Here is a 24,338-nt window from a genome sequence, read left to right as displayed (position 1 = left end):
GGCCATTTTTTTAGATAGACTGAAATGCACTATTGTTAAACCATTGCATAAAAAAGGGGATAGGTCTGATGCTAACAACTACCACCCAATCTCACTTTTGACAGCTTTATGCAAAATTCTTGGAAAAGCATTGTATTCAAGAGTAGCATCACATATTTGTAAAAATGCTGCACTAACAAAATGTCAGTTTGGTTTTCAGAAAGGCTTTTCAACAGAAAAGAAGATCCACTGATCAAAAATTAAATGCATTGAATAACCAAACATCATCCATTGGGACATTTTGTGATCTCTCAAAGACTTCTGATTATGTGAATCATGAAATTCTTTTAGATAAGCTTAAGTATTGTGGTATGAGTGGGACAGTGCACAAATAGCTTAATTCATATTTAACTGGCAGAATGTAGAAGGTTGAAATTAACAGTACAAATAGTCTGCAAAAATCAGGAGAGTCCTCTAACTGGGTAGGTATCAAGAATTGTGTCCCATAGGTTTCAGTCTTGGGTCACTTATTGTTCTTAATTTATATTAATGACTTGTCACCCTATAGTCAGAAGATATAAAGCTAGCTCTTTTTGCTGATGATACAAGATTAGTAATCACACCCAACAAGCAACAATCAGCTGAGGAAACTGAAAATAATGTCTTTCAAAAAATTATTAAGTGGTTCTCAGCAAATGGACTCACTAAATTTTAAGAAAACAGAGTTTATACAATTCTGTACACATACACTCCTGGAAATGGAAAAAAGAACACATTGACACCGGTGTGTCAGACCCACCATACTTGCTCCGGACACTGCGAGAGGGCTGTACAAGCAATGATCACACGCACGGCACAGCGGACACACCAGGAACCGCGGTGTTGGCCGTCGAATGGCGCTAGCTGTGCAGCATTTGTGCACCGCCGCCGTCAGTGTCAGCCAGTTTGCCGTGGCATACGGAGCTCCATCGCAGTCTTTAACACTGGTAGCATGCCGCGACAGCGTGGACGTGAACCGTATGTGCAGTTGACGGACTTTGAGCGAGGGCGTATAGTGGGCATGCGGGAGGCCGGGTGGACGTACCGCCGAATTGCTCAACACGTGGGGCGTGAGGTCTCCACAGTACATCGATGTTGTCGCCAGTGGTCGGCGGAAGGTGCACGTGCCCGTCGACCTGGGACCGGACCGCAGCGACGCACGGATGCACGCCAAGACCGTAGGATCCTACGCAGTGCCGTAGGGGACCGCACCGCCACTTCCCAGCAAATTAGGGACACTGTTGCTCCTGGGCTATCGGCGAGGACCATTCGCAACCGTCTCCATGAAGCTGGGCTACAGTCCCGCACACCGTTAGGCCGTCTTCCGCTCATGCCCCAACATCGTGCAGCCCGCCTCCAGTGGTGTCGCGACAAGCGTGAATGGAGGGACGAATGGAGACGTGTCGTCTTCAGGGATGAGAGTCGCCTCTGCCTTGGTGCCAATGATGGTCGTATGCGTGTTTGGCGCCGTGCAGGTGAGCGCCACAATCAGGACTGCATACGACCGAGGCACACAGGGCCAACACCCGGCATCATGGTGTGGGGAGCGATCTCCTACATTGGCCGTACACCACTGGTGATCGTCGAGGGGACACTGAATAGTGCATGGTACATCCAAACCGTCATCGAACCCATCGTTCTACCATTCCTAGACCGGCAAGGGAACTTGCTGTTCCAACAGGACAATGCACGTCCGCATGTATCCCGTGCCACCCAACGTGCTCTAGAAGGTGTAAGTCAACTACCCTGGCCAGCAAGATCTCCGGATCTGTCCCCCATTGAGCATGTTTGGGACTGGATGAAGCATCGCCTCACGCGGTCTGCACGTCCAGCACGAACGCTGGTCCAACTGAGGCGCCAGGTGGAAATGGCATGGCAAGCCGTTCCACAGGACTACATCCAGCATCTCTACGATCGTCTCCATGGGAGAATAGCAGCCTGCATTGCTGCGAAAGGTGGATATACACTGTACTAGTGCCGACATTGTGCATGCTCTGTTGCCTGTGTCTACGTGCCTGTGGTTCTGTCAGTGTGATCATGTGATGTATCTGACCCCAGTAATGTGTCAATAAAGTTTCCCCTTCCTGGGACAATGAATTCACGGTGTTCTTATTTCAATTTCCAGGAGTGTATAATGTAACACCAATGACAAATATAGGCTATGAACAGAAGTCTGTTGCTAAGGCGGAATATTCAAAATTTCTGGGTGTGTGCACTGATGAGAAATTGAACTGGGAGAAAAGCATCTATGATCTGCTGATATAGTTAGTTTCAGCTACTCACACTATTAGCGTTATTGCAAATTTTGGTGATAAACATATGAGTAAATGAATCTAGTATGCCTATTTTCATTTACTACTTTCATATAGCATCATATTTTGGGGTAATTCATCATCAAGAGAGAAAGTATTCATTGCACAAAAGCATGTAATCAGAATAACAGCTGGTGCCCACCCACGATCACCTTGAAGACATTTATTTGAGGAATGCAGGACATTCACTCCATTTGCAATACTTATACTGACTTATGAAATTTGCCCCCCATCCCCCCCCCCCCCCCCCTCCCATGAACCATGGACCTTGGCGTTGGTGGGGAGGCTTGCATGCCTCAGCGTTACAGATGGCTGTACTGTAGGTGCAACCACACCTGAGGGGTATCTGTTAACCAAAACGACCTTGTTGTGCTGGTACTGCGAATGGCTGAAAGCAAGGGGAAACTACGGGCATAATTTTTCCCGAGGGCATGCAGCTTTACTGTATGGATAAATGATGACGGCGTCCTCTTGGGTAAAATATTCTGGAGGTAAAATAGTCCCCCATGCGGGTCTCCGGGCGGGGACTATTCAAGAGGACGTCGTTATCAGGAAAAAGAAAACCGGCATTCTACAGATCGGAACGTGGAATGTCAGATCCCTAAATCAGGCAGGTATGTTAGAAAATTTAAAAAGGAAAATGGATAGGTTAAAGTTAGATACAGTGGGAATTAGTGAAGTTCGGTGGCAGGAGGAACAAGACTTTTGGTCAGGTGAATACAGGGTTATAATTTCAAAATCAAATAGGGGTAATGCAGGAGTAGGTTTAATAATTAATAAAAAAATAGGAGTGCGGGTAAGCTATTACAAACAGCATAGTGAACATAGTGAACACCTTATTGTGGCCAAGATAGACATGAAGCCCATGCCTACTACAGTAGTGCAAGTTTATATGCCTACCAGCTCTGCAGAGGATGAAGAAATTGATGAAATGTATGATGAGATAAAAGAAATTATTCAGGTAGTGAAGGGAGACGAAAATTTAATAGTCATGGGTGACTGGAATTGGAGAGTAGAAAAAGGGAGAGAAGAAAACATAGTAGGTGACTATGGAAATGAAAGAGGAAGCCATCTGGTAGAATTATGCACAGAGCATAACTTAATCATAGCTAACACTTGGTTCAAGAATCATAAAAGAAGGTTGTATACATGGAAGAATCCTGGAGACACTAGTAGGTATCAGATAGATTATATAATGGTAAGACAGAGATTTAGGAACCAAGTTTTAAATTGTAAGACATTTCCAGGGGCAGATGTGGACTCTGATCACAATCTATTGGTTATGAACTGTAGATTAAAACTGAAGAAACTGCAAAAAGGTGGGAATTTAAGGAGATGGGAACTGGATAAATTGACTAAACCAGAGGTTGTACAGAGTTTCAGGGAAAGCATAAGGGAACAATTGACAGAAATGGGGGAAAGAAATACAGTAGAAGAAGAATGGGTAGCTTTGAGGAATGAAATAGTGAAAGTAGCAGAGGATCAAGTAGGTAAAAAGACAAGGGCTAGTAGAAATCCTTGGGTAACAGAAGAAATATTGAATTTAATTGATGAAAGGAGAAAATATAAAAATGCAGTAAATGAAGCAGGCAAAAAGGAATGCAAACGTCTAAAAAATGAGATCAACATGAAGTGCAAAACGGCTAAGCAGGGATGGCTAGAGAACAAATGTAAGGATGTAGAGGCTTATCTTGCTAGGGGCAAGATAGATACTGCCTACAAGAAAATTAAAGAGACCTATGGAGAAAAGAGATCCACTTGTATGAATATCAAGAGCTCAGATGGAAACCCAGTTCTAAGCAAAAAGGGAAAGCAGAAAGGTGGAAGGAGTATTTGGAGGGTCTATACAAGGGCAATATACTTGAGGACAATATTATGGAAATGGAAGAGGATGTAGATGAAGATGAAATGGGAGATACGATACTGCGTGAAGAGCTTGACAGTGCACTGAAAGACCTGAGTCAAAACAAGGTCCCGGGAGTAGACAACATACCATTAGAACTACTGACGGCCTTGGGAGAGTCAGTCCTGACAAAACTCTACCATCTGGTGAGCAAGATGTACGAGACAGGCAAAATACCCTCAGACTTCAAGAAGAATATAATAATTTCAATCCCAAAGAAAGCAGGTGTTGACAGATGTGAAAATTACCGAACTATCAGTTTAGTAAGCCATGGCTGCAAAATACTAACGCGTATTCTATACAGACGAATGGAAAAACTGATAGAAGCCGACCTCGGGGAAGTTCACTTTGGATTCCGTGGAAATGTTGGAACACGTGAGGCAATACTGACCTTACGACTTAAATTAGAAAATAGATTAAGGAAAGGCAAACTTACGTTTCTAGCATTTGTAGACTTAGAGAAAGCTTTTGACAATGTTGACTGGAATACTCTCTTTCAAATTCTAAAGGTGGCAGGGGTAAAATACAGGGAGCGAAAGGCTATTTGCAATTTGTACAGAAACCAGACGGCAGTTATGAGAGTCGAGGGACATGAAAGGGAAGCAGTGGTTGAGAAGGGGACAGGGTTGTAGCCTCTCCCCGTTGCTATTCAATCTGTATATTGAGCAAGTAGTAAAGGAAACAAAAGAAAAATTCGGAGTAGGTATTAAAATCCATGGAGAAGAAATAAAAACTTTCAGGTTTGCCAGTGACATTGTAATTCTGTCAGAGACAGCAAAGGACTTGGAAGAGCAGTTGAACGGAATGGACAGTATCATGAAAGGAGGGTATAAGATGAACATCAACTAAAGCAAAACGAGGATAATGGAATGTAGTCAAATTAAGTCTGGTGATGCTGAGGGAATTAGATTAGGAAATGAGGCACTTAAAGTAGTAAAGGAGTTTTGCTATTTGGGGAGCAAAATAACTGATGATGGTCGAAGTATAGAGGATATCAAATGTAGACTGGCAATGACAAGGAAAGCATTCCTGAAAAAGAGAAATTTGTTAACATTGAGTATAGATTAAAGTGTCAGGAAGTCGTTTCTGAAAGTATTTATATGGAGTGTAGCCATGTATGTAAGTGATACATGGACGATAAATAGTTTGGACAAGAGGAGAATAGAAGCTTTCGAAATGTGGTGCTACAGAAGAATGCTGAAGATTAGATGGGTAGATCACATAACTAATGAGGAGGTGTTGAATAGAATTGGGGAGAAGAGGAGTTTGTGGCACAACTTGACAAGAAGAAGGGACCGGTTGGTAGGACATGTTCTGAGGCATCAGTGGATCACAAATTTAGCATTGGAGGGCAGTGTGGAGGGTAAAAATCATAGAGGGAGACCAAGAGATGAATACACTAAGCAGATCCAGAAGGATGTAGGTTGCAGTAAGTACTGGGAGATGAAGAAGCTCGCACAGGATAGAGCAGCATGGAGAGCTGCATCAAACCAGTCTCAGGACTGAAGACCACAACAACAACAACAACAACATGAAATTTGTTATTAATAACCCATACCAATTAAAAACTAGCAGCAAAATGCATAGCTACAACACTAGAAGAAAGGATTATCTTCACTATTCTGTATTAAATCCACTTTTGCGCAGAATTATACTGCCACAAAAATCTTTGGTCATTTGCCAAATAGCATTAAAAGTCTGACAGATAGCCAACTAACATTTAAAAGCAATTTAAAAGAATTTCTGAATGACAACTCCTTCTACTCAATAGATGAATTTTTAGATATGAAGTAGTAATTGTTAAAAAATTTAATTATTTTGTTTAAAAAAAGTTATTTTAAAGTGACACATTCCACATCATTATGAAATGTCATACTCACGATTTATGGAACCAGGATTAATGTACATGTGTGTGTACATGGTAGTGGTTTCTGCACTGTGAACTTGTATGAAACATCTTTTCTCCATAACTTCCACAAATCTTCCCTTCTCCATATGCAGAAAAAAGATTGGTCCAACATTCTGGCATGCAGGAACAAATTGACTAAACCCATATCACTGTGAAATGATTTATGGTGAACAAAGCTTCTTGATTCTTGAGTCATATGTTTCATGTACACTCACCAACTCCCTCACCATCATAACATAATCATGACTGTAGTACACCTGGCCAATATCCACCCTTAATTCACACAAGGACATCCCTTCCCTTTATTCCAGCCATAGTTTACCTTTTTCCGTACGTGAACAATACCTGTGGCTGCTTGCTGGAATAACATTTAATTTTACATAGTGAATGAATGAATCACATTATGAAGAATATGGACATTTTATAGTGGAAGTGTGATTTTGCATGGACCCGAATACATCATTTGGAAAGAGGAAATATCATTTTCTGTGTATAGTAGAGGGAAGAAAATTGAAATTTGATGGTCAAAACGTGTCTTTTCCAAAAGTTGACACCTTCCCTATTACCACCGGGTGCTCCATATCATAAAATAACAAATTCTGCAACAAAATAGGCATGGTTGCACAATAATTGTTGAATTGGGAGACGAGGACCATTATGATTCAGTCTTATCATGTTAATGACTCAGTTCTGTCACAGGTTTTGAGTAAAGTTTTGGGGGCTTCTTATGTGTTACACTTCACACAAAGAATTCAAAGTATATAGCTTTCCGAAGATATTTGTTCAACTCAAACTAGCCCAGTCACCATTTAAAACACAGAAAACATAAAAATAATGCAATTAATTCATTAGTTTGAACAGATATGATGTTTTGAAAGTAAATAAATTGTTACAGACATCAAAGTTGAATAGTAGTAATATCTGACAGTCAGCAGGTGCATCTTCTCTGGTGTTTCAGCAGATTTTTGTGATTTAGTTTTTGTTATGCATAGCTGGTGTCAGCCCAAACAAATACTGCTCATCACATCTTTCATGCAATGCCCAGTGTTTACAGAAAGCATCAGTTTGTTGCCCATTACAAATGAAATTATTTTTAAAGCAGGATCTTTACATGCCCATTTGACAGAGTGGTCCAAAATAAGGCTAATGGATATTGGGTTTATTGATATTTATTAACAGGGATGGAAAAACATGAGAAATAACCAGTACTCTGGCAGTGACTGAACAGCACTGTTGCATGGCAGTAGCAGTCTGTGCAGGCCAGGGTGGTGCCGTTACTACTGGAGTACTGGTACTCAGGGTACCCTCCGCCACACACCGTCAGGTGGCTTGTGGAGTATGGATGTAGATGTAGATGTATTAAAAATCACTTTGTTTGTAAAAGGGAACAAACCAATGCTTTCCATCAACACTGGGAATTGCATGAAAGATGTGCTGAGCAGTATTTGTTTGGGGTGACTGCAGCTATATATTGCAAAAACGAAATTCTAAATATGTGCCAAAACATCACAGAAGTAAATTTGATAACTGTTAGCAAGAACACTTGGGATACAACAATATGGAAAGACCAAATTGCTACTCACCACACAAAGGAGGTAGCTAGACCACTCAATTGCTGAAAATATCACTCTACATGATGTGCTTCACTTTAAAGACTGCTTTATATTCCACACAATCTGGATTCTCCCTATCAACACATGCTTTTCCAAAATGCACAGGTGGGAATGCTCCCTACAATATGTCCTTCATGTCCATACCTCCCCTGCCCTCAACCTTGGCTAGTCACTGTCCTCTACCTACCTTTCTCCTCTTCTGCTCCCACTCTAGGTCTATACACACCTTCTATCCTACCAACACACTTATACTACTCCAACACAACATGGCTGTCATGCAGGACAGTGTACACATCAGAGCCTGGAAAACTCTGTCTTTCCCCTGGCATAGAGCCTGCTCCACAAAACAGGCCAACAAGGCCAGTAAATACTGTTTCTACACAGCATGCCTGTTTGACAGGTGCTGAAAAAGCATGTTTCTGCTCATATCTCCACTGTTATTAGAGCTGGGAGGTTATAAACATCACAATGCCGATACGCTTGAAGTCAGATGTTTGTGTGCCAAACTTAGTTGAGATTGATCCAGGGGTTTGAGAGGAGATCCCAGACATACATACATATATACATATGTTCATACATACTCCTTTATATATATATATATATATATATATATATACTAGCCTTTTCCCTGCAGCTTCTCTTCCTCCTGCTCTCCCTCTGTCCAGCTAACACTCCCAAGTCTATCGGTCCATCCCCTCCTCCACCCTCAATCTCTCCATCTCCTCCTACTCCTTCTTTGTCCACCTCTTCTGCTTCCTCTGTCTGTTCATATTCTCCTCCCCCCCCCCCCCCCCTCTGTCACTCTACACTCTCCTTCTCCTCCTCCCCTTCCCTTTCCACTTACCAATTAGCCCTCTGCAACTTCCACCCATCTCCTGCATCCCTCTCTCTATCCATCTCCTCCTCCTCTCTATCTCTGTACATCAACTCTTCTCCCTCTCTCTGTCCATCCCCTCCTTGCCCCTCTCTCTGTTCAACTCTTCTGCCACCTCAGTCTGTCCATCTAATCCTCCACACTCTCTCTGCGCCTCTCCTCCTCCGCGCTCTCTCCATCCATTTCCTCTTGCCTGCTCTATCAAAATTATCATCCCTCCTCTCCCCCCTCTCTCCATCTCCTTCTGCCATCTCTCTCTGCCCATCAGATGCTTCTCCCTCTATGTCTTTCCTGTTTCTCTTCCCCCCCTTTTTCTGTCTATCTCATCCTCCCCCATGTATACCTGCCCATCCCTTCTCCACCTATCTTCCTGTCCACCTGTTTGCCCCCTCTCTGGCCATCTCCTCCTGCCTCCCTCCCTGTCCATTCCCTCTTCTCCCTCTCTCACCTGTCCACCCCCTCCTGCCAGTCTCTCCCTACTCATTCCCTACTGCCTCCTCTCTTTATCCATCCTACCCTACGACCATCTTAACTTTCCCTCAGCTATGTCCAGCCGCGTGTATAGCCACTGAGGAAGATGTGAATATAGCAGGTTGCTATTACTCCCACACCAAGCTTGTTGTGCAAGGCTGGGAAACCATTTATTGCCCCTGACATGGAGGCTACCCTGCAAAGCAAATCAATAAGGCAGGCCTATACTCTTCCCATATAACACACCTGTCAAGGAGGGTAGCCTACATGGCAATGACTGTAAAAACACATTTTTCCATATCTCCACTCATATTGGAGCTAGGAACCTTTAACACTTACCATGCTAAGCCCTTAACTGTGTGCCACTCCCTGTGTGCTGGCTGATTTTTTCTGTTTTCAACAGATTTTAAATAGCTGTACAGGACGTTTAGTTAGAGATACATAAAAACTACAGGTATGGTTTAAAACTTTAAGGTTTCAACTTTACATGAGTTAACAGTCATGTATATGGGGCATATACTGTTTCCAAGAAGTGATGCGGATTTCTCCTCAATTTTGCGAAAATAATTTTTTGTAAAAAATTTATTTTTACTACTTTATTCAATTTAAAGAAGAAATAAATTTTGGAAAGTGATTATTTGACACTGAAAAGACATTTGTTATACCATTTGCACATAAAGCATAGCTACATACACATAAGCTATTTTGCATAGTGAACGACAGTGTGATAAAGCTTGAAGCACAGGGTGACACACAAACCTACATTACACTCACTGCACTCATAATAAGTATCTTTCCTCCCAGCTTTCCCAGTAATGTTCTTTTGTTTTCCACTACACACTACACAACGTCTTTGCACTTTCCTCTTCCCGTCTACCATTTCCATACGGTTCAGAAAATGTTGCTGCGACAATCGAGCAATCGTTGCAGATCCAAGAGAATCCTCAATTCTCTCTCCTCTCTGTAACACTAACGCAGTACAGACCTCCTGTATAAACTTAGGAGTGGTCAGTTTCTTCTCATTGATGCAATTGTACAAAATACAACCATTGGAAACTGCCATAATTGTACAGTTGAAGGCAAGCTTTCTCCACCACTTCACTGTTTTGTGATCAAGTGCTCCATATGAAAGACGCTGATCAAAAAGGTCTACACCAGCTTTATGTTTGTTGTAATCCATCACTGCCACTGGTTTCAACTTCTCATTGCCTTCTGTTGTAGCAACAGGCAACATTGAGGATGTGTGCCTGGTACTTATCATCCACAAATCCCTCTTGTCTTTCCATCGCAATGCTAGCACATCGTTCTTGCAGCGAAATATTTGTTCACCCTTTTTGAGTTTACCCTCTTTGAGAGCCTTGGGCAATCCTTTTCTATTTAGCATTACAGTCCCTACAAGACCAGTATTGGCTCTAGCCAGTTCTTCGGCTAGCTGAACACTGGTGTAAAATCTGTCAACATATACAGTGTGGCCCTTACCTTGGAGTGAGCCGAGCAATCGCTTTACCACTGCAGAAGCACTGTTGTCCAGTTCATTGTCCCTTCCATGGTAAACTCAAAGTTGTATATGTACCCAGTTTTGGATTCTGCAGGAATGTATAGCTTCATGCCATATTTGTTTGGCTTATTACCCATATAAACTTTGAAACCTACACGCCCTCTGAAAGGACACATACCTTCATCAATGGCTGATAACTTTCTTTGAAATTCCTTACCAAATCATCCAGAAGAGGCCTGACCTTATGAAGGGCATCAAAGTCTACTTCACCTTTCTTTTTTTGCTTTGAATTGTCATTTATGTGGAACATAGACAAAATATTCAGAAATCTGTCCCTTGGAATAATATTGGGGCAAAAATTGCAGCTAACCACTGGATCACTACACCAGTGACTGGCCATACTTGGCCTCTCACTGATTGACATATGGAAGATAACAGCCAGAAACGTCTTTGTTTCAGCAGTTGTTAGCATCCTCCACTGCTTGAATCTAGAATTGGGCCCTAATTTGTTTTGTGTTCTGTGTGGCCAGCTTCTGTCTAGCACATAGGTTTGTTTGTTCCTTCATAATTGAAATAACCCTGTCATTTATAAAATGAGAAAAAAATCTAAATATTCACTAGACTGACAGAGTCCTACATTATTTAGCACACCATGAGACCCTGTAAATAACAAAATGTTTGGTGTTTGATCCACTATAGTCCAATCATCCTGTGAAATGTCACTCAATCTTGGCATCTTTCGATGATGGGTGGGGGGGAACACAGGCGGTGGCTCACCTTCATCTGACGACAAATCTGTGTCTGAAATAATACAGAATGTAACAGAACAAATCGCAACATGAACTGTCTTGTTCTGCATCGAGTTAGTACGATGTTAGACTTACCTGGACTATCGTTATTCTCCGGCATTTCGCAATCACTGTCACTATCGAAATCCGAAAAATCATCATCAGTAGGTTCAGCAAGTACTTCTTCAATCATTTTTCAAAGTTTTGCAACCTCATCACTCGCCATTGTGAGTAAAAAGAAGATAAACAAGCTAAAACCAAAATACTTGCGCCAAAATCTACAGTAAACAAACGATAGGACACCACAGAACATGTAACATACGCATGAAAAACACACGTGAATTCGTTCGGAAATATATATGGATATATCGCATTACCTCACTAGGTGCTGCGATCTAGCGCTAATATGATGAACTAAAAGCATTACAGGACCTACAGGTTGTAGCGGGAACGCTAACAATGCGTTTGAAACACTAAAACAACGTGGAATGCGGCGGGACGTAATATTACGGCGGCCGCATTTTCTTCGTTTCCGCCCGCAACGTAATATTACGGCAGCCGCACGATAAGTGTTAAATCCCACAGTACAGATAATCATGAAAAGCCAAATTTGGCTGAAAGTGATCCAAGGGTTTGGAAGGAAATCCTGGCTGTACATAAATACATTTTAATTGCATAGAGGAGGCTTGAACAGCAGACAGGCCCATTTAAAAGTGCACTGCCGAATTATTTTAGCTTTCAAACAATGTCCTTCATCATATGAAGCGGATGGAGAAACATATACATACATTCACACAGCTCACATAAATGTGGCTACTATTGTTAGGTGCAATGGTCTAACTGATATGTGTATGTATATGTGCTGTTTCATCAACTTGGAACAGATGGAATGCTTTGCTGGTAAATTTTGTTAATACACAATAGGATTTTATCAGACATACCTTTCTTTTTTTTGTATTTTTAATATTCGGCACAGTCTAAAGATATCATTCGTGAAAAACATTTTTGTGAATATTTTCTAACATGGTTTACTGCTGCACTTGACACATTGGATTTTATAGTATGAGGGTGTAATTTCAGACCATGAACTCAAGAAAGTGGCTTTTGTAACCATGTTGGGTAATATAAAAGATTTATTTTGCATTAATAATGAAATATGTTGTGCTTTTAACTATCAAAGTAATTTACCTTGAAAAATATATTGAGGGAATCTCTACCAGTCTTTTGAAATACAGAAAGTTTTACATAACTTTTGTCAAACTTATTTATTGTAGCATCAGTTGTTCGAAGATGACAGTTTTATAGTTTTACCCCTCTTTGGTAAATTTCTGTGTACACTCATGGGCATATCACTTCCAATACAACAATATTTAAGAGTCCACTATGATATCAAAATCAACTTACTGGTTGAGGCCACATTGACTCAGTTGTTAATTAGAGGAATGTTCAATCTAAAGTAACCGGATAGTGAGATAATTTGTATAATATATTTTTAATTTTGTTTTCAGTGTGCATGGATTTCCAGTTCCATAACCTATGCCAATAGGCAGACAGATTGTTAGTGATCTTTTTGACAGCATATAGAATGTAGGTCTACAGGGAAATCATTTTAATGTATTTTTTTGATAAGAAGTTCATGTTAAATTTGTTTCTCATGCTTAGTCACAAATACCACCAGTGAGTAGATGAGCTAGTAAGTGGTGATAAGAATGCCACTAATTTTACAAAAAGGGTTCTGAAATGTGTTGGACTGTCTTCAATGTTCTGCATTCTTTCTGACAGAGAATAACTGTATGCTGTCCAAAAGTCAATTTTGGATCTTTGCCTTTTACAGCATAACATTACTTCCCATATTAGATACATGCATCATAATGTTTACTTCCATATAACTTCCAAAAGTACTCATGCAGTTAAACTTTATAAACGAAAGCAGTTTTAATCTTTGACTGGGAATATCTTTGTATAACGTACACCAACCACAAATAACGTTGTCTTGTAGCTTTCCATTGTTGCTTTATAACCACAAGCCCACACATATTCCTTCATTATTGCTTCAGCTAATCCAGTGCTAAGTTATACTATCTATGTCCAAGTGAGCAGCAGTAATATAAAAAAAAGTGCATGCTAGTGAGAAAAAATGTACTGTACAACCCATGCAAGAAAATGACCCAGATTCTGGACTAGCAGCACAATGCCACAGTGAGGCAGTTGTATATGAGGTAATTAAAAATCTAATAAGAGGTTGGCTGTTTAAGACTTCAAGTGTGTCATTACTGTGGGGTAAGACCTGTGCACGGCATCAGAGTGATGTAACGAAAGTTTATTTTCTTATTTTTTAATTAAATATTGATTTATCTCATATAAACTATGTTAATTTTATTGTTGTTTAATTAAACTAAGATTAAACTGTGATTTTACTCATTCATGTTTACCTTAGTGACATGAAAGACAGCTATTCTTTAAATGCACACAAAATTTACCGTGAACCCACTCAAGAGTTAAGTGCATCTTTAGCAGAAATAAGAAACATTTGAGCACTTAATGTTTCTCTGTGGGAGGTAGAAATTACAAATAATGTTTATTTTATACTTACATAGCTTTTTTCTTAGTGGGATTTTTTCTTGACATCTTGTTTGCTTAAAGTGTTTGGGTTCATGGTCTTACGTCTTTGACTGTGATAATGAAAACACCATTTTTCATTGGTTCTGTCAACATTTACTTTTCTTCCAATAATTATTTCTAAAAAGACGTCACAGAATATAAAACTGATAAGTGTGATGAATAAGATCGGACACACTTGGTGGCATGCATTGTCTCTTTGATAGTTTATTGTTTGGCAAGCAGGGTTTCTGGAATATTGTAGATTTTTGATTACATTTCTTTTCTAACTGAAACATTGATATTCACAAAATTATAATCTTTTGGAATTTACAATTTTAGTGAAGCAAAATGATGGCATTTATTCTTTCCATTAATTTCAAATTTATTACTAAAACTTCTGAAACTCCAGACTTACACTCATTTGTTTACATACTGAAACTCCAGACTTACACTCATTTGTTTACATAGTGATTTCTGCCATATTACTTTTAATATTTTTTTATACAAAACGAATTGTTTTTTTTATAGTCAATGAGAAAAATGATCACCTCCAGTTAACAAATTTCAATTGAATCAACTCAAGTGAAAAATTTATAATTTTGTAAGTTTGTGTGTCATTCATTATGTTCACAAATACGTTGAATAATAGGAAATTATTTTGCAAACATTTGTTTTCAAGATTGTATCCTCATTATCCTTCTCTATTCAAAATTAAACAATAATGAGATTATGAAGCTTTTCTGGAACAAAAAACACCCATGCAATGCACAGAACAATACCAAAAGAAATGCATATACCAGTCAGTGTCCGTTTTAAATTATATATGTGGCCAACTGAATCATGAACTGTTAATACAAAAGTATATCAGTTGAAGAATTTAATGTCTGGTGTTGTATGCATCATAATCTGAATTTTTCCTAATTCCTGGTACTTTACAACAAGCAACTGACTTCCTAAAGCAGCATATACTATGGCCCAACATACAGCCAAAATATACTGTCGAGATCAGTGTAATTCAAACTGACTGAATGAATAATATTGACTGATACAACACCAGAGAATTACATGACAGGAAACTCTTTATTCAATGAGGGCAGGAGACTAATTGAACTAACCCAGAGTGCCAGTACAAAGCATAAAAAACAATTAAATGTTGAACATAAATAAACACTGTGCACTGAGAAAGCACAAGTGCATGCAAAAAACACCAGTGGCCTTGGCACCCACATCTTGTTCAGGCAAGTTCTGAGGTCTTAATTTGGCAGCGGACTGTGATGCCTCTTGAAAAATGTATGCAGGCTTGACTCTGCTCAGGGAAGTGACTGTTGACTTGGTGTTCACTGTCTGCATACTTCTCTCTGTAACATGCAGTATGGGCCAGTGTATGCACACCTTTGGTGCAGAGCATGACATGTGAGCAGTGATCCAGGTCCTTGATGCCAATAACAAAAGAGTATGTTATAACCAGATACCTTCGAAGGACAGATCTGTGTGACATGGTTCCACAGGCAATGTAATCAATCTGGCTGGTCCTGCAAGAAAGTTTTCAGTGTATCAGCATCAACAAGTTTGCCACGAAGATGCAATGTCTCTCCACAGACCAACTCTGTAGCAAAGGAATCAATGTTGCATTTATAAGTTGTTTGTAGGCCAAGTAGAACCATTGGAAGGGCTCATGTCCATTTGTTTTCATGGCACATAAGCACCTTCTTCAAGGAAATATGACAGCATTCAACCATGTCATTGCCAGCAGAATCATACTTGATGGTCATATCCACAAAACTTGGCAACCTGCATGAACAGGTCTGACTCAAACTGCCATCCACACTAGGTGGTGATTTACTGCAGGCACCCGAATATTGCCATCTACATTGACGCAAAGGTAGAGGCTAACATTTTGGCAGTAATATTATCAATTGTCACTACCTGTTGCCATATTCAGTCTCCATTAAAAGGTAGTGCTGACTGTTTGATGGAGGAAACGGTCCCACAACACGCACATGTATGTACACAAAATGTACAGTTGCATCTGGAAAGTCACCAATTGGAGCATGTACATGGTGAGACACTTTACACCTTTGATATTGCAAACATGTCCCTGTCTGTTCTTCGCAGTCCTTTCCCAACCCACACAAAATATTGGGATAGGAGTGGAAATGTTGAATGTACTCCTGGTTGGCACAATTTATGACTGCTGCCATAAGCTTATCTCCTGAATGCTGGTGAAAGAAATGGACGAGGTTGTCTATGAGAGATATCACAGTAGAGCTTTACATCTTCTCCCATAAGTCAACGAGCTGCAATTGTAATCCTGACGCGTCATCATCGACTAACATCTGGGCACCCTTGTGTTCTTGTTGTGTTCAGTTAAGTGCAGAAAAGTGAGTAGGATTTGTCATGCTGCTGATACATGAAAGAAGAATTTCACTGCTTCATATATATTGCCAGGAGCTTGCAGCAATAGGCAGTCCACTTTCTCTGAGATGGTGACAATTTTCGTGAAAGTATGCCAATGGTTACCATGAACCATCTGACCACTGGTGTAGTGCTGCACCAATAACTATCTAGCTTGCATTCAAATACAGTGCAAGAGGTATGTCAAACTTGAGATGAGCTAGAAGACTGCATTAGTCATTATCTGTTTCATGTCCTCGAATGGGAACACAAAGCCTCAGCCCACTGCACTAGTGGTCTTAGGACCAGTAACCACTGCAGTCAGTGGTTTCTGCAATTCTACTGTATGAAGCAGGTGGTGTCAATAAAAATTCAGCATGCCAAGGAATCAATGCAATTCCTTGATTTTGGCTGGCCTGAGTTACTGTAAAATCACGTCAACCTTTTCTGTCAGAGGTAGGGAGCCTGCAGGAGATATTCTATGTACCAAGAAGGTCACTTCAGATTGTCTAAAAATGTACTTGATGACGGTCAACATGACTCTGTAATGTTCCAAACGTCAGAACACTTCCTGTAGATGTTTTCAGTGTTGTTCCTCAGTCTCCAAGAACATGAGCACGTTATTCAGATACGAAAAATAAAACAGGAGTTGAAGAACAGAGTCAATGAGTCTTTGCCAAGTTTGACCACATTTTGTAGAGTGAAAGTAATATACACACTCTCAAACATGCCAAACAGCGTTATAATTGCAGTGTTTAGAATGTCCTCTTTGCCACAGCTATCTAGTACAGGGTTTATCATGGTCTAAGATGCTGAATATCGTCACATCACGTAACATGTTGTAGTCTCCTAGTAATGGCACTGCGTATCGGTCTGGCACTGTTCTCACATACAGTGCACAATAGGCTCTGCACAGGCACCAGGCCCTACCTTCCTTCAGCACCAGCTGTAAAGCAGACTACCACAGACCATTCAATGGTCTAATAATGCCCTCTTGCAGCATGATGTTGAATTCAGCTTTGGTAATTGCAACAAAGTCCAGTGCTAAACATCTAGTTTGACATGTTACTGGTGGTCCGTGTGTTGGCTTTACATGATGCACTGTATTGGGTGAAATCTGTTTAGGTTCACTGAGTGGCCAAGCCAAATTTGGAAACTGCTTTAACAGTGAAGTGTATCAACCTTAGGTGCCTGTGTAAGCTTTACACTGTGGATGGTTACAGAGTAATGAAAATCGGTGACCGTTAAACCAGTAATGCTGTTCACAAATCAGGCATTTGTGATGTCTGGCAAGACAATCAGGCATTTGCTATGTCCAGCAAGAGATTGTAATGTTCCAGAATATCTGCACTGATGATCACTTCCATGGCACCTGCAGGTGATATTTCATGAGAATGGATTACATAGGCCTATATTCAGCTCCATTCACTGGGTTTCATGGGTCACCATAGTCAAATTATTGGCAGCCATTAGACGGAAGGCAGTTGGTGGCCTATACCAACACAACAAATGTTGTAGCAGGATATTGAGATCCAAACCAATGTGCACAACCTCTTGTCACTCATGGACAGGTGTCTGGATGGTGACCGGCAGTTGCATCTGTGATCAGCCACCATCAGCATTTTGGTGGACGCACGGAAACATACATCTTCGCATGTTCTCACTAAATCTGCCGTGGTATCAACACAGAGGCTGCTCACCTTATGAAGACATAGTATTGCTTGAAGACTGGATCCTGAATGTCTACACTAATGCCCTATGTTGTTTCCGGTGCCACCTTTTGATAATAATGCACTGACCTGCACATGTAAGATGTCTACTTTGCTGTGAGTGAGTCATAAGCAGCACCTGCAATCATATCTGAGGCTGTTGCACTGCTGCTTTGTGCCACAACCACGCTAATCTGGGCAGATCTGATGGTTTCCTGTGTGTGGTCTGCCAACTCTGCCATGGAATGCAATGGTTTGTTGGTTTCTAATGCCACTATTGACCTAATTTGCAGCAGTAATCTACTTCTCCACAGTGTATGCAGTAAGTTGTCTGGCACTGTGATGGTGTACACTTTACTGCACAGATACCTCAGATATTGTGATAGTTTATGATCACCAATGACTTCTTGGGTAAGAAATTGACAAATACAATCTTCCTGCAAAGCAGCAAATCTCCATATTAGTTCCAACTTGAGTTTCTCATAGGCATCCACTGCTAGGGAGTGCAATGATGATGTGCATCTCAACTGCAAAACAGTGGACCAACTGGCTTACAACAAGCATGAACTTTATGGTTTCGGTCATAATTCCAGCACAACAGAAACTTGCTTCCACCTATGCAAGCCATAAGATGGGGTTATTGGGCCAAAACAGTTGCAGATGGACTGCTAGTATCGATATGATGTGTTCTTCAGACATCTCCTGAGCTCAATAGAGAAAACTGCTATAGTTCAATTCCTTCAACTTAATGATCATGTCAGGGTCATGTTAGGATCAGTGTAATTGAAACTGATCAACTTAATAATACTGACTGATCCAACACCAGAGGATTACGGTTAACAAAAGACTTTTTATTCACTGAGAGCAGGAGACTAATTGAACTAACTCAGAGTGATAGTACAGAAGATAGAAAACATGGGACATAAAAACAGAGGAATAAACATCAAGCATGGAGGAGGCAGATATGAAAAAAACCAGCACCTTTGGGGCCGGATGCGAAACTCTGTGACAGGCACAATTCATCAATTACACACAAAAACATAGGGCCTGTGGAGGCCACTGTGGAACTCCCTTGACAGCCATGATTCAGCTGATAGACCACACGAAATTGGATGTACAAACTATGCAAATGCTTCACTTCTCGACACTAGCATGTAACAGCTGTCATTTTGGACATGGTACTATCAATATCTCTTTTTTGCTCTTCTAAATTCCACAGAAATTCTCCTGTGGGGATTCTGTTTATATCTTACTCTCTGCTGCAGAGTGAAGGTTTTGTTTTGGAAATAAACAAGAGGTTATGATTAAGATAATCTCTACAAGCTGTGTGTGCTGATATGTTATTATCAATATTTGTCAGTCATACTGAATTATAAGAACAACATTGGTGTATTAAAATTGTTATAAACATATCTACTATGGCTTGCATATTTTATTTGGTTGACTTATTCTTGACTCTGTATCATTGCAGCTGTTTAGTGACCGGATGTTTGTGGTAGATGCTGAGCGTGCAGCACGGATGCAAGCTGCTGCCAACACTGCTCCAGTATACTTTTATGTTTTTAGCTACAGAGGAAAACACAGTTTTTCTGAAATAATGTCAGGAAATGATGTTGACCTAGGTAAGTATTAAACAAATTGTCTTTATAAAAATTTGTGAAGGAGCACTCTTTACTTAGTCATATTTTTAGATTATGTTATTTCTAAAATATGTGTACATATTAGTATATAAATACTAACATTTTGTACATTTAATATATACTGTTGGTCTTCATTTATTCAGATTTTGGTAATACAACATCTACATAGTATCTGGGTACATGTTCTGCATGCAACTGTACAGTTTGTGGGCATTCATCCTGTAAAACAATTGTTTGTCCCTTACTAATTTATTTTCAGGTGTTGTGCATGTAAAATAACTGTCATTATTGCTAAATATATTCATAAATTCTTCTAATTTTTGTCCTGTGATCATTATAAAACATTCAAGTTGGATACAGTAAAATGGTTCTTGATTTGACTTAGAACATTGGCACTACAAATTTCGAAAGTAATGTTCCCAAAAAGTGCACATGATGTTTCTTATAGCATGACCCATTGGTATATATTGAACATTTCTGTGATACTCCTGCACAATAAAATAAAGATGTAATGGAACAGACAGCTCTTCTTTCAACTTTATCCATCTTTTCCATTAATCCTGTTTGGTAATCAACCCAGAGTAATGAATTTGTTGGACAAAACTTTTTTGGAAATGTCCCCCTTTGTGGGCATACTACACCTTGTTAGGATTCTTCTGATAAACCTCTCTGGCAACTCCTTACCTCACAGCTATAATTGTGTTGTAATTACCTTACTTCAGGATTCATCAATCTGCAGTCTTAACAGTATCTCCATCATTGTTTCTTTTTTTCAGGTGAAAGTTTGGGTATCCTGGTTACCTCTTCCTACATCACCAATGTTAAATCTTAATGCTTCTTGTTCAGTTCCGAAATTAATAATTTTTGCTCATTGTCTCCCAACTCATCATTTTATTCCTATAGATAAATGAAAACAATATACTTATATGTAGAGCTGCTCTTTGGTATTACATAATTGTGTGTTTTCTTACAGCCAACCTGTACTTTTCTAGCTTTCCTTAAATTATAAGTTTGAAAAAAATATACTGTTATTCACCACTCTGCTGATAACAACAGCCATTTATCTCTAATGGTTTCCACCCTTAGAACATCACCTTTCTCCTACCTTTTCAATAAAATTTCTTTTTCTTCACCATGATGGTTTAACTTTGATTTCTCACAGTAGCCTCAGTATATCACTCGATTGTCCACTCAATATCAAATAAAATAACTTATAAATGTTTGCTATAGGTTTCCTCTGCATTTGACAATAGGTTTTTCACATGGATTGCTTGTTGGATTCTGTCTTTCATTATTGACATTATTGGGTTATACTTTCCAATATAAGTATCTTATTTCTGCATATTCTTAACACTATATTATCTTGGTACCTATTCTGTCTTTGTGGACATCAAAATAAACAAATTACTGTCACACTTTTCTACTGTTTCAACCTATGTCTTGAACAAATCACATTAGCACAAACTTGATAACTGAATTCATTTTTCTTTCAATAACACTGATCTCTCCTTCCAAGAGTGTTATAAAAATTGTGATTAGACTGCGTACACTCTTTTCGTCTCAAATAAGTCTGTTAATTTCAGGTTAGCTTCACACCCATTGTCATTACAGGGTCCACACACAGTGTTATGCATGAGAATATGTGAGTTAAATTATTCATAAGTAACCTACCATCTTCCCAAATGGAAGTATATAGTTCTGGACAAACTAGGCCCTGCCTCATTTTATTACAGGATTTTGAGAAAGTATTTCCCAAAACAGTTATTGGGGAAGCAAGAAGAAATAGATTTTATTGTTATCAACTTCTCTTCCTACATTTCATAGTGGAAATTGCACTCCAAATATATATACTTTACATAAAGTGAAAATATCGTGATGTTAGGAATTATTATTCTGATATTATAGATATATTTTCCTACCCCCATGAACCACAGACCTTGCCATTGGTGGGGAGGCTTGCGTGCCTCAACGATACAGATAGCCGTACCGTAGGTGCAACCACAATGGAGGGGTATCTGTTGAGGGGCAAGACAAACGTGTGGTTCCTGAAGAGGGGCAGCAGCCTTTTCAGTAGTTGCAGTCTGGATGATTGAATGGTCTTGCCTTGTAACACTAACCAAAACGGCCTTGCTGTTGTGGTACTGCGAACGGCTGAAAGCAAGGCGAAACTACAGCCGTAATTTTTCCCGAGGGCATGCAGCTTTACTGTATGGTTAAATGATGATGGCGTCCTCTTGGATAAAATATTCCGGAGGTAAAATAGTCCCCCATTCGGATCTCCAGGAGGGGACTACTCGGGAGAACGTCGTTATCAGGAGAAAGAAAACTGGCATTCTACGGATCAGAGCATGGAATGTCAGATCCCTTAATTGGGCAGGTAGGTTAGAAAATTTAAAAAGGGAAATGGATAGGTTAAAGTTAGATATCGTGGGAATTAGTGAAGTTCGGTGGCAGGAGGGACAAGACTTTTGGTCAGGTGAATACAGGGTTATAAATACAAAATCAAATAGGGGTAATGCAGGAGTAGGTTTCAGAATGAATAAAAAAATAGGAGTTCGGGTAAGCTACTACAAACAGCATAGTGAACATATTATAGTGGCCAAGATAGACATGAAGCCCATGCCTACTACAGTAGTACAAGTTTATATGCCTACCAGCTCTGCAGAGGATGAAGAAATTGATGAAATGTATGATGAGATAAAAGAAATTATTCAGGTAGTGAAGGGAGACGAAAATTTAATAGTCATGGGTGACTGGAATTGGAGAGTAGAAAAAGGGAGAGAAGAAAACATAGTAGGTGACTATGGAAATGAAAGAGGAAGCCGTCTGGTAGAATTTTGCACAGAGCATAACTTAATCATAGCTAACACTTGGTTCAAGAATCATAAAAGAAGGTTGTATACATGGAAGAATCCTGGAGATACTAGTAGGTATCAGATAGATTATATAATGGTAAGACAGAGATTTAGGAACCAAGTTTTAAATTGTAAGACATTTCCAGGGGCAGATGTGGACTCTGATCAAGGTGGGAATTTAAGGAGATGGGAACTGGATAAATTGACTAAGCCAGAGGTTGTACAGAGTTTCAGGGAAAGCATAAGGGAACAATTGACAGAAATGGGGGAAAGAAATACAGTAGAAGAAGAATGGGTAGCTTTGAGGAATGAAATAGTGAAAGCAGCAGAGGATCAAGTAGGTAAAAAGACAAGGGCTAGTAGAAATCCTTGGGTAACAGAAGAAATATTGAATTTAATTGATGAAAGGAGAAAATATAAAAATGCAGTAAATGAAGCAGGCAAAAAGGAATGCAAACATCTAAAAATGAGATCGACATGAAGTGCAAAATGGCTAAGCAGGGATGGCTAGAGGACAAATGTAAGGATGTAGAGGCTTATCTCACTAGGGGTAAGATAGATGCAGCCTACAGGAAAATTAGAGAGACCTTTGGAGAAAAGAGAGCCACTTGTATGAATATGAAGAGCTCAGATAGAAACCCAGTTCTAAGCAAAGAGGGGAAAGCAGAAAGGTGGAAGGAGTATATAGAGGGCCTATACAAGGGCCATGTTCTTGAGGACAATATTATGGAAATGGAAGAGGATGTAGATGAAGATGAAATGGGAGATACGATACTGCGCGAAGAGTTTGACAGAGCACTGAAAGACATGAGTCGAAACAAGGCCCCGGGAGTAGACAACATTCCATTAGAACTACTGATGGCCTTGGGAGAGCCAGTCCTGACAAAACTCTACCATCTGGTGAGCAAGATGTACGAGACAGGCGAAATACCCTCAAACTTCAAGAAGAATATAATAATTCCAATCCCAAAGAAAGCAGGTGTTGACAGATGTGAAATTTACCGAACTATCAGTTTAATAAGTCACAGCTGCAAAATACTAACGTGAATTCCTTACAGACGAATGGAAAAACTAGTAGAAGCCGACCTCGGGGAAGATCAGTTTGGATTCTGTAGAAATATTGGAACACGTGAGGCAATACTGACCTTACGACTTATTTTAGAAGAAAGATCAAGGAAAGGCAAACCTACGTTTCTAACATTTGTAGACTTAGAGAAAGCTTTTGACAATACTCTCTTGCAAATTCTAAAGGTGGTCGGGGTAAAATACAGGGAGCGAAAGGCTATTTACAATTTGTACAGAAACCAGATGGCAGTTATAAGAGTCGAGGGGCATGAAAGGGAAGCAGTGGTTGGGAAGGGAGTGAGACAGGGTTGTAGCCTCTCCCCGATGTTATTCAATTTGTATATTGAGCAAGCACTAAAGGAAGCAAAAGAAAAATTTGGAGTAGGTATTAACATCCAGGGAGAAGAAATAAAAACTTTTAGGTTCGCCGATGACATTCTGTCAGAGACAGCAAAGGACTTGGAAGAGCAGTTGAACGGAATGGACAGTGTCTTGAAAGGAAGATATAAGATGAACATCAACAGAAGCAAAACGAGGATAATGGAATGTAGTCGAATTAAATCCGGTGATGCTGAGGGACTTAGATTAGGAAATGAGACACTTAAAGTAGTAAAGGAGTTTTGCTATTTGGGGAGCAAAATAACTGATGATGGTCGAAGTAGAGAAGATATAAAATGTAGACTGGAAA

General features: G+C 39.9%; 1 protein-coding gene across 1 annotated transcript in view; it reads left to right on the top strand.

The window, feature by feature from the left end:
- The window catches only part of LOC126448043 (venom carboxylesterase-6-like), a 199,496-nt gene that overhangs the window by 140,818 nt on the left and 34,340 nt on the right, over positions 1-24,338 (top strand). The window contains exon 8 of the mRNA XM_050090994.1: positions 19,562-19,712. Coding sequence (XP_049946951.1) covers positions 19,562-19,712 — 151 coding nt within the window. The remainder of the gene's footprint in view (positions 1-19,561; positions 19,713-24,338) is intronic.

The sequence above is a fragment of the Schistocerca serialis genome, chromosome 1 (assembly GCF_023864345.2).
Source record: "Schistocerca serialis cubense isolate TAMUIC-IGC-003099 chromosome 1, iqSchSeri2.2, whole genome shotgun sequence".
NCBI classification, from domain to species: Eukaryota; Metazoa; Arthropoda; class Insecta; order Orthoptera; family Acrididae; genus Schistocerca; species Schistocerca serialis.
Note: the sequence above shows the minus strand (reverse complement) of the source record. Positions and strands in the feature narration are given on the sequence as shown.